The 16,239-nt window shown below is 40.7% G+C and overlaps 1 protein-coding gene across 3 annotated transcripts in view; it reads right to left on the reverse strand.

The window, feature by feature from the left end:
- The window catches only part of LOC126175460 (protein disulfide-isomerase TMX3), a 352,285-nt gene that overhangs the window by 316,981 nt on the left and 19,065 nt on the right, over positions 1 to 16,239 (reverse strand). For all 3 annotated transcript variants that reach the window (XM_049922268.1, XM_049922267.1, XM_049922266.1), the window contains exon 3: positions 7,617 to 7,656. In XM_049922268.1, the coding sequence (XP_049778225.1) occupies positions 7,617 to 7,656 (40 nt within the window). The remainder of the gene's footprint in view (positions 1 to 7,616; positions 7,657 to 16,239) is intronic.

The following is a 16,239-nucleotide window of genomic DNA, read 5'->3' on the forward strand; positions in this document are numbered from 1 at the left end:
GTCCATGTTTCACTTCCATACATGGCTACACTCCATACATATACTTTCAGAAACGACTTCCTGACACTTAAATCTATACTTGATGTTAACAAATTTCTCTTCTTCAGAAATGCTTTCCTTGCCATTGCCAGTCTACATTTTATATCCTCTCTACTTCGACCATCATCATTTATTTTGCTCCCCAAATAGCAAAACTCCTTTACTACTTGAAGTGTCTCATTTCCTAATCAAATTCCCTCAGCATCACCCGACTTAATTCGACTACATTCCATTATCCTTGTTTTGCTTTTGTTGATGTTCATCTTATATCCTCCTTTCAAGACACTATCCGTTCCATTCAACTGCTCTTCCAAGTCCTTTGCTGTCTCTGAGAGAATTACAATGTCATCGGTGAACCTCAAAGTTTTTATTTCTCCTCCATGGATTTTAATACCTTCTCCAAATTTTTCTTTTGTTTCCTTTACTGCTTGCTCAATATACAGATTGAATAACATCAGGGAGAGGCTACAACCCTGTCTCACTCCCTTCCCAACCACTGCTTCCCTTTCATGCCCCTCGACTCATTCTCAGCAAATTGTCATCTGCATAGGATTATTGTAATTTTAGTTTATCTATAATTACTTTTCTGCTGTTAATTTCATGTACTGACTCATTGCATGAACATGGAGATTTGCTCCTCAATTTGGTCCTGCGGAACTAAACATATAAAATAAAATAGCAGATGAAAATAGAGGACAAGTGGGAGACTTCACAAGACAGGAGCTAAATTTGTTAATTTATGAATGATATCAATAAACTGATAATTTCTGTATATTCACGAGCAATTAATTAGTTACACTTAATGTAAACATTATTATGAATTCAGCTCAAATGAACTCTGAGGAATAATCTCATTTCGCAGAGTAACTTTCTATCTACACAATTTTGTGGAAGTATTTATCGAGATGGAGAATTCAGGTACCATACGATACAAACATGCTCAAAAGTCATGAGTATTAGGTTAGCAAGTCTGCTCTGGAACAGGATAGTATGCACTCTATGTTCAGTAATCTTTATAGACAACTTGGTGGCTGTCATACAAATATAAAAAGCTCAACAATGGTTATGCACGAGTTGGTATGTGGCTCGAATTGTCTCTCTCTGCCTTCTATGGAAAATATCTAGTCAGCAATTGAATTTGTGTAGATAGTATTAGAAGCTCTATAAACAAAACCTTGAAATGGGGTCAATAAGAACCTTATGGCAAGGACATCTGTTCAGGACTGTAAGGTCCGACACAATGATGTTTACACTATCCTGTCCAAGAACTCAGGTCTCCAAAACTTGTCCACTACAAAGAATATTTATTTTCCATGTCATCTTGGCCAGTAAGTACCCCTGGCAAGTAAACTGCTTGCCACTAAAATTGCAACACCATGAAGGCATGCAACAAACATCAAATTGGCATGAAGTGTACCAAGTGCCTGAATATGCAAAAGATTAGCACTTATGTGTAACCACAGACGGTAGGTAGGCACATTCTTCATTCGAAAGAATATGCAGTTGGCTTCTCCTTCAGAAATCACATTTGAATGTTCGTTGGTTCTGAGGGGATCATGTTATAAGGAGAAATGTGTACCAGGACACATCTGCATTTGGGATGGCGGTCATTGTGGAGATAAACAGTTTTCAGTTATATTTTTTTTCCATGCCAGTTGACCTCCATGTTAAAGCTGCTCGAAATAACCAGTTTCTGAAATGACCAGTTTTTCGTTATTTTATTCCTACCATTTCTTGTAATAAACATAGAAATCAAACAAAGACTGAAAAACTTTGACTCAGTTTTAAGTTACGTAGAATCAAAATATTAAACGAAATAGGCAAATAAAAGAAAACTTAGTCCATCCACCATTTGCTGCTTTTCTTGAAGAACTCTATCTCACCTGTTAATTTGTCCATTTTCAATTGCTACAAGGACACACAGCCATATTATGTAGACACAGCCAGCAGATCAGCTACTTTCTATTTTTAACTATGAATGAATTAGGTAACATCAGATACCCACTCCCTCCACCATAGCGACCTATTATACAAAAGTTCCTGCTCCTTCCGCCTCAAGTGACCAATCATAACAACCAACTTTTAAATTGTTACATAATGTCATGCTCAGTGAGTAGCACTGAAAAAACGTAAGCAACTCAACACTGTGAAAGCACAACAGTAGACCTGGAAGAAGGCTACTGTAACTATGGCCAAAACATTCGATTGACCAGTATAGTTTTTACATTGTGATGTGGTATGACACTAAGAAAACTTATATGTCAACTAACTCTGGCCACGGAAGCCTACACAATTATATGAATGAACTGTTAAGTTTTTAATTTATTACTGTTACCATAATTTCCTTTCTGTTTTATTATTTCATAGGAATGGCAGGCAAATCTTTAATCTTTTAATCGAAAAAAAAGACATTGTACTTCACTGCTACAACACTTTGTAAAAATATTTCCAGACTAGCATTAGTGACATTCCGCAATGTAATGAATGTCCAGTGATGAGAGCGAGAAACTACCGTATAGACCGGGGGGAGGGGGAGCGGGGAGGGGGGGGGGGGGGGGCAAGTCTTGACAATGGACTTATACGCACACCTTAAGATACGAACACCTTAAGCCACACACGACAACACAGATGCTTTCGTCTCAGCAGTGCTGTCCCTATTCTAACACCATGTGTTTGTTGCTCATATCTTTCAGCATTGTAATTAAAATAGCAATGATTGCTTTCCCCCTATCCTATTATAATGCAATATTTGAAACCAATGCAAATTTTACAAATAAAAATTAATTTAAAAAAAGGGTTTTTAAAAATGAAAAATTTTAGCACTGCGGCTATGGCTAATTGATATTTCAGTTTCTTACTCATTTATTAGTAAAAAATAAAAAACACACCTGTTGTAACACAGATCACACAAATACAAAAAAAAAAACAGTTATTCACAAATAAAATACTAGTATCTGTATTAACTGGTTGGTTTTCCCATCCCTAATCCAAACTCAACAGTCATGGAACTGTGGCCTATCAAGATTGCAATTTATTACTCCGTAACACTGCTTATAGCATTTGTTGGGATCCCAAATCCGTCACATGAATATGGAATAAAGGAGTTTAGGAAAACTGTACTCGAAGCCATGCAGGATCTCAATGGCACGATGTAACTAGTGCTCCAGAAGACAAACATATGGTTTGCTATGTCACATAAGACAAGTCAGGAAGTCTTTTACAAAAACGCACGTATCCACACTGGCAGTGTGACAACATCTGGAGCACCACAGACTGTCAGCGCAGCAGCCACTGTTACCACTTCACTGTATGCGGTAGCAGCGAGAGGTGTGTCGACAGATGCATGCTCAACAACACTGGAAACAAGAGGAGCACCATGTGGTCTTTTCACAAGAACAACAGTTCCCCATCATCACGATTTATGTATCCATGCATGTAGGCTCCAGAAGAGAACAAACATTGGCTGAGTGTATTTGTCAACATCGTAAAGGCCTAGCACCTAGCATGACAGAATGGTGTGACACTGCGTACACAACATGGTCACTTCGGGTTTGCACAGCCAGTAATGTAACAGTGTTACATTCGTGGTGACTTAAGGCTGGTGGCTGTGCCCTATCTTTGAGGACTCCATGACACATTTCAATACGTTAACTGAAGACCGCATACTGCCCCTATTGTGCTGACCTACCTCAGTATTCTTTATTCCACTATTTCCCTGATTAGCACTTTCTCCAGATCTCTAGTCTACTGGAAACATCGTGTTGTGTAAGAGACTGGCATGCCCCTACTTGCCTGCCACTAAGACTGATGAATTCTGGCATGGAATGATATACTTTTATCTGTCATCTGAGCTCAGCTCCACTCAAGACCCAGCCAGGTCAGAGGCACTGTTACTGCCAAAGGTGGCAGCTCTGTTTACTGCATTTTGCAAACTGTGTTCCCGAAAATCAACTACAAAGAGAATCATATATCCTTCCTACTGTACTGCAGATACAGAGTAAGTAAAACTTCATTATTCATTATCTGAACACTTCTTAAATAAGGAGATGATTCAGAGGCTTCCTTTACCAGGATACAGGTTGGCTGGCAGCTTTTCGAGGAGCTCTTTGCAGTGTGGGGGAGTAGCCATGTATGTGAAAAACGGCATCCCATTTGAGTCAATTGATGTTTCAAAGAACTGCACTGAAAAGGTGTTTGAATGTTGTGCAGGTGTGGTTAAATTTAACGGAGCTAAACTTCTAACTATTGTTATTTATAGATCCCCAGACTCCGATTTCACAACATTTTTGCTAAAGCTAGAGGAGGTTCTTGGATCACTTTATAGGAAATACTAAAAGTTAGTTACATCTACATCTACATCTACATTGATACTCCGCAAGCCACCCAACGGTGTGTGGCGGAGGGCACTTTACGTGCTACTGTCATTACCTCCCTTTCCTGTTCCAGTCGCGTATGGTTCGCGGGAAGAACGACTGTCTGAAAGCCTCCGTGCGCGCTCTAATCTCTCTAATTTTACATTCGTGATCTCCTCGGGAAGTATAAGTAGGGGGAAGCAATATATTCGATACCTCATCCAGAAACGCACCCTCTCGAAACCTGGCGAGCAAGCTACACCGCGATGCAGAGCGCCTCTCTTGCAGGGTCTGCCACTTGAGCTTATTAAACATCTCCGTAACGCTATCACGGTTACCAAATAACCCAGTGACGAAACGCGCCGCTCTTCTTTGGATCTTCTCTATCTCCTCCGTCAACCCGACCTGGTACGGATCCCACACTGATGAGCAATACTCAAGTATAGGTCGAACGAGTGTTTTGTAAGTGATTGTATAAGTGATTGTGCAAGGAAGAGGATGCTGGTAGACCTCCTTAATTCATATAATCTTATGCAAACCGTATTCTTTCCAACGAGAGTGCAAGGGAACAGTAGAACAAGCATAGACAACATTTTTGTTCATTCCTCATTACCAGAAGGGCATTCTGTTAGCAAAAAGGTGAATGGCCTTTCAGATCATGATGCACAAATTTTGACTTTAAAAGATTTTTATGCTGCAACACGTGTTAAATATAGTCATCAGCTGTTCAGGAAAGCTGATCCAGTTGCTTTAGAGACCTTTGTAAACCTTATAAAGGAACAAGAGCGGCAAGATGTTTATAGCGCTGATACAGTAGATGATAAATATAATGCTTTTCTCAAGACTTTTCTCGTGCCCTTTGAAAGTTGCCTTCCATTAGAACGTTCAAAACAGGGTACTAGCACAAACAGGCAGCCTGGGTGGCTGACTAGAGGGATAAGAATATCTTTCAGAACAAAGTGGCAATTATATCAAAACGTTAGAAACAGACAAAATCTAAATGCAGAAGCCCATTACAAACAGTATTGTAAGGTGCTTAAAAATGTTATTAGGAAGGCAAAAAATATGCGGTATGCAGATAAAATAGCTAAGTCTCAGGATAAAATTAAAACCGTATGGTCAGTCGTAAAGGAAGTGGCTGGTCTGCAGAGACAGGTCGAGGATATAGAATCAGTGCGTAGTGGGAATGTCCGTGTTACTGATAAGTCGCATATATGTACAGTATTTAATAATCACTTTCTGAATATAGCAGGTGAACTAAATAGAAACCTAGTCCCAACAGGGAATCATATAGCGCTCTTAGAAAAAAGTGTTCCGAGACTGTTACCTGAAATGCTCCTCCATGATACTGACAAGAGGGAGATTGAGTTAATAATTAAATCACTAAAGACCAAGAACTCTCATGGATATGACGGGGTATCTAGCAGAATACTGAAGTATTGTTCTATGTATGTTAGCCCAGTACTTAGCCATATATGTAACTTTTCCTTTAGGAGTGGTCGGTTTCCTGACCGATTAAAGTACTCGGTAGTGAAGCCACTTTATAAAAAGGGAGACAGGGATAATGTTGACAATTATAGACCTATTTCTATGCCATCGGTGTTTGCTAAAGTTATCGAGAAGGTTTTATATGCAAGGTTACTGGAGCATTTAAATTCACATAATTTGCTGTCAAATGTTCAGTTTGGTTTTAGAAATGGTTTAACAACTGAAAATGCTATATTCTCTTTTCTCTGTGAGGTTTTGGACGGATTAAATAAAAGGTTGCGAACGCTAGGTGTTTTCTTTGATTTAACGAAGGCTTTTGACTGTGTTGACCACAAAATGTTACTGCAGAAGTTGGACCATTATGGAGTAAGGGGAGTAGCTTACAATTGGTTCGCCTCTTACTTTAAGAACAGAAAGCAGAAGGTAATTCTCCGCAATATTGAGAGTGGTAGGGATGTTCAGTCCCAATGGGCCACTGTTAAGTGTGGCGTTCCCCAAGGGTCGGTGCTGGGGCCACTGCTGTTTCTTATTTATATAAATGATATGCCTTCTAGTATTACAGGTGATTCAAAAATATTTCTGTTTGCTGATGACACCAGCTTGATAGTGAAGGATCTTGTGTGTAATATTGAAACAGTATCAAATAACGTAGTTCATGAAATAAGTTCGTGGCTTGTGGAAAATAATTTGATGCTAAATCACAGTAAGACTCAGTTTTTACAGTTTCTAACACACAATTCAACAAGAACCGATATTTTGATCAGACAGAATCGGCATATTATAAGCGAGACGGAACAGTTCAAGTTCGTAGGAGTTCGGATAGATAGTAAGCTGTTGTGGAAAGCCCATGTTCAGGATCTTGCTCAGAAACTAAATGCTGCTTTATTTACCATTAGAACAGTATCTGAAGTAAGTGACACTTCAACACGAAAAGTAATCTACTTCGCATATTTCCATACGCTTATGTCGTATGGTATTATTTTTTGGGGTAATTCTTCTGATTCAAAAAGGGTATTTTTGGCTCAAAAACGGGCTGTGGAGCTATATGTGGTGTAAGTTCGAGAACCTCTTGTCAACCCCTATTCAATAGTCTGGGAATTCTGACATTGCCCTCACAGTACATATTTTCTTTAATGTCGTTTGTTGTTAGCAATATTAGCCTATTCCCAAGAGTTAGCAGCTTTCACTCAGTTAATACTAGGCAGAAATCCAATCTGCATGTGGAATGCACTTCCTTGACTCTTGTGCACAAAGGAGTGCAGTATTCTGCTGCATCCATTTTCAATAAGCTCCCACAAGAACTAAAAATCTTAGCAGTACCCCAAACTCTTTTATGTCTAAACTGAAGAGTTTCCGCATGACTCACTCCTTCTATTCTGTCGAGGAGCTCCTGGAAGAACAAAAAAATTAAGCAAATTCCAGTGTTACATTGTTGATTTTCTTTATTTAAATTTACGACTTGTCACCTGAATATGTTTTTTTATATTTCATTTTATCTGTTTCTAATATTGTGTTATAATTTCATGTATTGACTCGTTCCATGACCATGGAGACTTCTCCTTAATTTGGTCCCATGGAACAATAAACAAATAAATAAATAAATAAATAAAATAAAATCATTCTTAGTGTCACAATTTTAATGGCCAGCATTGCAGTTTTTCTCTATTGATTCAATACATTTAAAAATTACTATCAATAATTATGACATCAACTTAAGACAAATATGCAGAAGCTCACCATTACTAGCCACTGGCCATCTTTCCGAACATCCAAAAATCTGGAACATATTGAGAACTGCTTAAAGAAGAGAATAATCATAAGTAAATGATCACAATAATATATATTCATGTAAAACATAAAATACTCACCAACTGGAAGTTGAGATAGGAAAAAGCAAACCTACTTTTGAGAAACAAAGGTTCCCCATCTGACAATGGAATCAAAAATTACTGATAACAAAACTAACAGGGGATTAGTGGCATCTTAGATCACAAGTGTGGTAGTAACAGGGTGGACTCCTCCAATACGAGACATTTAACATTATCATTTTTTATTTAATTCTGTCAGCATTTCATGCACATACAATTCATACAGCACCATATTAAATTAATAGTGCATGTCAAGGTTACAAAAAATTTATTTCAGTACATACGGAGTATAAACAAGGGGTAGTCAAAGTTATTATCACCACAAAAAATTAAGTAGTGTTCTCTCTCTTTTTTTATGTCTGCAATCCTGGTACACACTGAATAACCACATCACAATACTGTAATATGCCGCTACAGAAGCTAAATAAAAGTAGCACACGCCATTGATAAAGTGGATTATTGCGTAGTAATCCATTCAAGAGAACAATACTGCAATAATCCAGGCTGAGTTGTTTAAACGGTACAGCAAGAATGCATCACATACAGTAATTAAGTGAGGGTACTTGCATTGTGATCAAACAGATCTGGATGTGGACGATCAAAATGGGAGACCAACACTCTGTGAAGTAATAAAATCACAAGAAAAGCAGAGGCCTTCATGCTGCAAGATTGACATCTCACAATCAAGAGACATCTACATCTACATCTACATCCATACTCCGCAAGCCACCTGACGGTGTGTGGCGGAGGGTACCTTCAGTACCTCTATCGGTTCTCCCTTCTATTCCAGTCTCGTATTGTTCGTGGAAAGAAGGATTGTCGGTATGCCTCTGTGTGGGCTCTAATCTCTCTGATTTTATCCTCATGGTCTCTTCGCGAGATATACGTAGGAGGGAGCAATATACTGCTTGACTCTTCGGTGAAGGTATGTTCTCGAAACTTCAACAAAAGCCCGTACCGAGCTACTGAGCGTCTCTCCTGCAGAGTCTTCCACTGGAGTTTATCTATCATCTCCGTAACGCTTTCGCGATTACTAAATGATCCTGTAACGAAGCGCACTGCTCTCCGTTGGATCTTCTCTATCTCTTCTATCAACCCTATCTGGTACGGATCCCACACTGCTGAGCAGTATTCAAGCAGTGGGCGAACAAGCGTACTGTAACCTACTTCCTTTGTTTTCGGATTGCATTTCCTTAGGATTCTTCCAATGAATCTCAGTCTGGCATCTGCTTTACCGACAATCAACATAATATGATCATTCCATTTTAACTCACTCCTAATGCGTACTCCCAGATAATTTATGGTATTAACTGCTTCCAGTTGCTGACCTGCTATTTTGTAGCTAAATGATAAAGGATCTATCTTTCTGTGTATTCGCAGCACATTACACTTGTCTACATTGAGATTCAGTTGCCATTCCCTGCACCATGCGTCAATTCGCTGCAGATCCTCCTGCATTTCAGTACAATTTTCCATTGTTACAACCTCTCGATACACCACAGCATCATCTGCAAAAAGCCTCAGTGAACTTCCGATGTCATCCACCAGGTCATTTATGTATATTGTGAATAGCAACGGTCCTATGACACTCCCCTGCAGCACACCTGAAATTACTCTTACTTCGGAAGACTTCTCTCCATTGAGAATAACATGCTGCGTCCTGTTATCTAGGAACTCCTCAATCCAATCACACAATTGGTCTGATAGTCCATATGCTCTTACTTTGTTCAATAAACGACTGTGGGGAACTGTATCGAACGCCTTGCAGAAGTCAAGAAACACGGCATCTACCTGTGAACCCGTGTCTATGGCCCTCTGAGTCTCGTGGACGAATAGCGCGAGCTGGGTTTCACATGACCGTCTTTTTCGAAACCCATGCTGATTCCTACAGAGTAGATTTCTAGTCTCCAGAAAAGTCATTATACTCGAACACAATACGTGTTCCAAAATTCTACAACTGATCGACGTTAGAGATATAGGTCTATAGTTCTGCACATCTGTTCGACGTCCCTTCTTGAAAACGGGGATGACCTCTGCCCTTTTCCAATCCTTTGGAACGCTACGCTCTTCTAAAGACCTACGGTACACCGCTGCAAGAAGGGGGACAAGTTCCTTCGCGTACTCTGTGTAAAATTGAACTGGTATCCCATCAGGTCCAGAGGCCTTTCCTCTTTTGAGCGATTTTAATTGTTTCTCTATCCCTCTGTCGTCTATTTCGAAATCTACCATTTTGTCATCTGTGCGACAATCTAGAGAAGGAACTACAGTGCAATCTTCCTCTGTGAAACAACTTTGGAAAAAGACATTTAGTATTTCGGCCTTTAGTCTGTCATCCTCTGTTTCAGTACCATTTTGGTCACAGAGTGTCTGGACATTTTGTTTTGATCCACCTACCGCTTTGACATAAGACCAAAATTTCTTAGGATTTTCTGCCAAGTCAGTACATAGAACTTTACTTTCGAATTCATTGAACGCCTCTCGCATAGCTCTCTTCACACTACATTTAGCTTCGCGTAATTTTTGTTTGTCTGCAAGGCTTTGGCTATGTTTATGTTTGCTGTGAAGTTCCCTTTGCTTCCGCAGCAGTTTTCTAACTCGGTTGTTGAACCACGGTGGCTCTTTCCCATCTCTTACGATCTTGCTTGGCACATACTCATCTAACACATACTGTACGATGGTTTTGAACTTTGTCCACTGATCCTCAACACTATCAGTACTTGAGACAAAACTTTTGTGTTGAGCCAACAGGTACTCTGAAATCTGCTTTTTGTCACTTTTTCTAAACAGAAAAATCTTCCTACCCTTTTTAATATTCCTATTTACGGCTGAAAACATCGATGCCGTAACCGCTTTATGATCGCTGATTCCCTGTTCTGCGTTAACTTTTTCAAATAGTTCGGGTCTGTTTGTCACCAGAAGGTCTAATATGTTATCGCCACGAGTCGGTTCTCTGTTTAACTGCTCAAGGTAGTTTTCAGATAAAGCACTTAAAAAAATTTCACTGGATTCTTTGTCCCTGCCACCCGTTATGAACGTCTGAGTCTCCCAGTCTATATCCGGCAAATTAAAATCTCCACCCAGAACTATAACATGGTGGGGAAATCTACTCGAAATATTTTCCAAATTATCCTTCAGGTGCTCAGCCACAACAGCTGCTGAGCCAGGGGGCCTATAGAGACATCCAATTATCATGTCTGAGCCTGTTTTAACCGCGACCTTCACCCAAATCATTTCACATTTCGGATCTCCGTCAATTTCCTTCGATACTATTGCACTTCTTACCGCTATAAACACGCCTCCCCCTTCACTGTTCAGCCTGTCTCTGCGGTATACATTCCAATCTGAGTTTAGGATTTCGTTACTGTTTACGTCTGGTTTCAGCCAACTTTCTGTCCCTAGTACTATATGGGCGTTGTGATCGTTTATTAATGAGAGCAGTTCTGGGACCTTTCTATAGACGCTCCTGCAGTTTACTATTAGCACATTAATATTATTATTCCCTGTTGCATTTTGCCTACTCCTATCTTGCCGCGTCTCAGGAGGCGTCTTGTCGGGCCTAAGGAGGGGATTCTCTAACCTAAAAAACCCCCATGTGCACTCCACACGTACTCCGCTACCCTTGTAGCCGCTTCCGGCGTGTAGTGCACGCCTGACCTATTCAGGGGGACCCTACATTTCTCCACCCGATAGCGGAGGTCGAGAAATTTGCACCCCAGATCTCCGCAGAATCGTCTGAGCCTCTGGTTTAAGCCTTCCACTCGGCTCCAAACCAGAGGACCGCGATCGGTTCTGGGAACGATACTACAAATAGTTAGCTCTGATTCCACCCCGCGAGCGAGGCTTTCCGCCTTCACCAATTCCGCCAACCGCCTGTACGAACTGAGGATGACCTCTGAACCCAGACGGCAGGAGTCATTGGTGCCGACATGAGCAACAATTTGCAGTCGGGTGCACCCAGTGCTCTCTATCGCCGCCGGTAGGGCCTCCTCCACATCTCGGATGAGACCCCCCGGCAAGCAGACAGAGTGAACACTGGCCTTCTTCCCCGACCTTCTCGCTATTTCCCTAAGGGGCTCCATCACCCGCCTAACGTTGGAGCTCCCAATAACTAAAAAACCCCTCCCCCCGTGTGCCTGCTCGGACCTTGGAAAAGTGGAAAAAGTGAAAATCAGTTTCGGATCAGTTCTAGCAGAACATAATATGTCATGGAACATTACCCACTGGATTCTGTGACTTCTGAGACCCATTCAAAAGTCCTGCAGTACTGAGGCAACTGAGGAGATATTGCAGCTATGACATGACAACCCAGGTGACTTCTCTAGCTGCTGAATCACCATGGATGTCTGCAGGATGCAACATTATAATCTTGATACAAAAGAGCAAAACAAGCAATGGAAATATGTGTATTCACCATCTCCTAAATGGCCCAGAGCCAACCACCATTTGATACAGTAATGCTTGAGTGTTGGAGACTGCCAAGGTTTGAAGCACAGCCATTTATTTCTTCTATTCCATGCAATAATTCGTAAATATGCAACAAATAGTGACTTTTCTTCATATGTATATCAATGAACACCATTCTGAAAACAATTACTGTGACAAACACAGCTTGCTCTGTTTGTCCACAATACCCAAAGGCTGTAGATACAAGCAACCAAGCTTATGCCACATTTCTTGACTTCCAGAAGACATTCGACACAATTTCGCACTGTCACTTAATTAACAAAATGTGAGCACACGTGATATCAGACCAACTTCCTGATTGGGTTGAGGAATTCAAAGCAAACAGAAACAGTATGTCATTCTTAATGGGGGAAAATTTTCAGACATTAACTTTGGGCACACAGTAGGGGAGTGTCACAGCTCCATTACTGTTCACAAAAGGTATATAAATAACCTTGTAGATAATATTGGGAGCTCTATGAGACAGCTCATAGATGATTCTGTTGTGTACAGAGAAATCGCAACACTAGGAAACTTTAGTGAACTGCATGAAAATCTACAAGATGATCAGTGCTTGGTGCAGGGACTGGTTTCTGATGCTCACTGGAAACAAATATAACATTCTCTGCACAACTATGTGGAGATACTCATTTTTGTATGGTTACATGACTGCTGAACAATCACTGAAAGCAGTAGCATCAATTATATACCTGGAAGAATGTGTATGAACAGATTTAAATTGGAACAACCAGATAAAACTATTCACAGTAAATATCAGACAGTATCACACAATATATCCTACATTCCAATAGCCCTCCTGAGCTCCACCTTCGTTGGTCATTGTCCCCATCTATCTAGCCCCTTCCCTGTCTCCATCCCAGCACTAGACAGCCCTATATTCCACCAATGCACCCAGTCTTTTTACTTCTCTCCTTTTCCACTAACCCCTCCCCCAGTCATCTAACCTCCTGGCTGCACTTAGTGGCCGGCCGCGGTGGTCTAGCGGTTCTGGCGCTGCAGTCCGGAACCGCGGGACTGCTACGGTCGCAGGTTCGATTCCTGCTTCGGGCATGGGTGTGTGTGATGTCCTTAGGTTAGTTAGGTTTAAGTAGTTCTACGTTCTAGGGGACTTATGACCTAAGATGTTGAGTCCCATAGTGCTCAGAGCCATTTGAACCATTTTTTTGCACTTAGTGGCCCTACCCTCTCTCCACCTCATCCTTGCACACTTCCCAGCAGCATTTCACTGTCCCTCACCCCCACCCCGTTATCCCTCCCCCTCCCTACCCCAGCCTCCTCCTTATCCCCACCTAGTTGACTCTACCACCATGTGCTGCAACTGCTCATAGTTTGGCTTCAGCTCCCAGAAATGTGGTCATGTAGGTGGGAATTTGAGGAGATGAGACCTGGAGAAACTGAAAGAACCAGAGGTTGTACAGAGTTTCAGGGAGAGCATAAGGGAACAATTGACAGGAATGGGGGAAAGAAATACAGTAGAAGAAGAATGGGTAGCTTTGAGGGATGAAGTAGTGAAGGCAGCAGAGGATCAAGTAGGTAAAAAGACGAGGGCTAGTAGGAATCCTTGGGTAACAGAAGAAATATTGAATTTAATTGATGAAAGGAGAAAATATAAAAATGCAGTAAATGAAGCAGGCAAAAAGGAATACAAACGTCTCAAAAATGAGATCGACAGGAAGTGCAAAATGGCTAAGCAGGGATGGCTAGAGGACAAATGTAAAGATGTAGAGGCTTATCTCACTAGGGGTAAGATAGATACTGCCTACAGGAAAGTTAAAGAGACCTTTGGAGATAAGAGAACCACTTGTATGAACATCAAGAGCTCAGATGGAAACCCAGTTCTAAGCAAAGAAGGGAAAGCAGAAAGGTGGAAGGAGTATATAGAGGGTCTATACAAGGGCGATGCACTTGAGGACAATATTATGGAAATGGAAGAGGATGTAGATGAAGATGAAATGGGAGATACGATACTGCGTGAAGAGTTTGACAGAGCACTGAAAGACCTGAGTCGAAACAAGGCCCCGGGAGTAGACAACATTCCATTAGAACTACTGACGGCTTTGGGAGAGCCAGGCCTAACAAAACTCTACCATCTGGGGAGTAAGATGTACGAGACAGGTGAAATACCATCAGACTTCAAGAAGAATATAATAATTCCAATCCCAAAAAAAGCAGGTGTTGACAGGTGTGAAAATTACCGAACTATCAGTTTAATAGGTCACTGCTGCAAAATTCTAACACGAATTCTTTACAGACATGTGGAGAAACTGGTAGAAGCCGACCTTGGGGAAGATCAGTTTGGATTCCGTAGAAATGTTGGAACACGTGAGGCAATACTAACCCTACGACTTATCTTAGAAGAAAGATTAAGGAAAGGCAAACCTACGTTTCCGACATTTGTAGACTTAGAGAAAGCTTTTGACAATGTTGACTGGAATACTCTCTTTCAAATTCTGAAGGTGACAGGGGTAAAATACAGGGAGCAAAAGGCTATTTACAATTTCTACAGAAAACAGATGGCAGTTATAAGAGTCGAGGGACATGAAAGGGAAGCAGTGGTTGGGAAGGGAGTGACACAGGGTTGTAGCCTATCCCCGATGTTGAGCAAGCAGTAAAGGAAACAAAAGAAAAATTCGGAGTAGGAATTAAAATCCATGGAGAAGAAATAAAAACTTTGAGGTTCACCAATGACATTGTAATTCTGTCACAGACAGCAAAGGACCTGGAAGAGCAGATGAATGGAATGGACAGTGTCTTGAAAGGAGGACATAAGATGAACATCAACAAAAGCAAAACGAGGATAATGGATTGCAGTCAAATTAAATCAGGTGATGTAGTGGGAATTAGATTAGGAAATGAGCTGCTTAAAGTAGTAAATGAGTTTTGCTATTTGTGGAGCAAAATAACTGATGGTGGTCGAAGTAGAGAGGATATAAAATGTAGACTAGCAATGCAAGGGAAGTAGATGGTACATAAAGTACCCACCACCATACACCATAAGGTTGCTTGTGGAGTGAAGCCATGTATTTTGGGTGAATTTTGAACACTGGGAAGCCTTACATCACAACACAGCAAATCTGCACGAGGAGACAATGCGTTTCACAGTTTATTGGCTCATCATCAAATACAAAGACTTGGTGAACCAACTGACTAAGAAGAGAAGAGAAGCATCATCAGTCCTATCAATCTGTGAATAATGGAGATCCATCGAGAATGACTAAACACTCAATAAAACATGAATACCAGAGGACTACATCAATTTATGAACAAGCATTCTTTGCTCCTCTATGTAATTATTTGTACTGCTTCTAACTGTGCATGAAGTCCTATGTAAGAGCCTGTTACTGCTTTTGTGTAATGTTATGTACTCTGAAGTCAGATATTAAGCAAATTGCTGAATTTTTTCAGTGGGCATGCTGAATCACAAATCAGATAATGAAGCATTCCTCAACCATATTTCCTTTTGAGTTGAGGCAGTGTCTCATGTCGATGAATGCCTGTAATGCAAGACCCCATATTTCTAACCTATATTTTCTCTTGCAAAATTACATAATGACACCATACGTCGGTGGATTGAACATTTCTGTATCTACAGCAGAGAACACTCATCAAAAATCAGAAGCATTGATTAATTGATTGGCGCACACAAAAGAAAAAAGCTTGCTAGCTTTTGGAGTTATCCTTTGATGAGCTAGAGGGAAAAAAAATAAATAAAGCGCGCACACACACACACACACACACACACACACACACACACACACCTATGCTTCTATGTAGTGCCAGCTAGTCTAACGGTGTGAATGCTATGTTGCAGCAGATGGACTGGTTGTGGTGGGGATGTTTGTTTTGGGGCACAAAAACAACTATGGCCATGTGTACCTATGTCAGAACCATAGAACATGAAAAAAAACAAAAATAGTTATAAACGACTACACACTAAACCCAATGAACTGAAGGAAAGGCAGCCAAAAACAGGAACTTGGCGAAATGTCCAAAAAATATGCCATAGAGTAATGGAAGTCCTGAACTAA

The sequence above is a fragment of the Schistocerca cancellata genome, chromosome 3 (genome assembly GCF_023864275.1).
Source record: "Schistocerca cancellata isolate TAMUIC-IGC-003103 chromosome 3, iqSchCanc2.1, whole genome shotgun sequence".
NCBI classification, from domain to species: domain Eukaryota; kingdom Metazoa; phylum Arthropoda; class Insecta; order Orthoptera; family Acrididae; genus Schistocerca; species Schistocerca cancellata.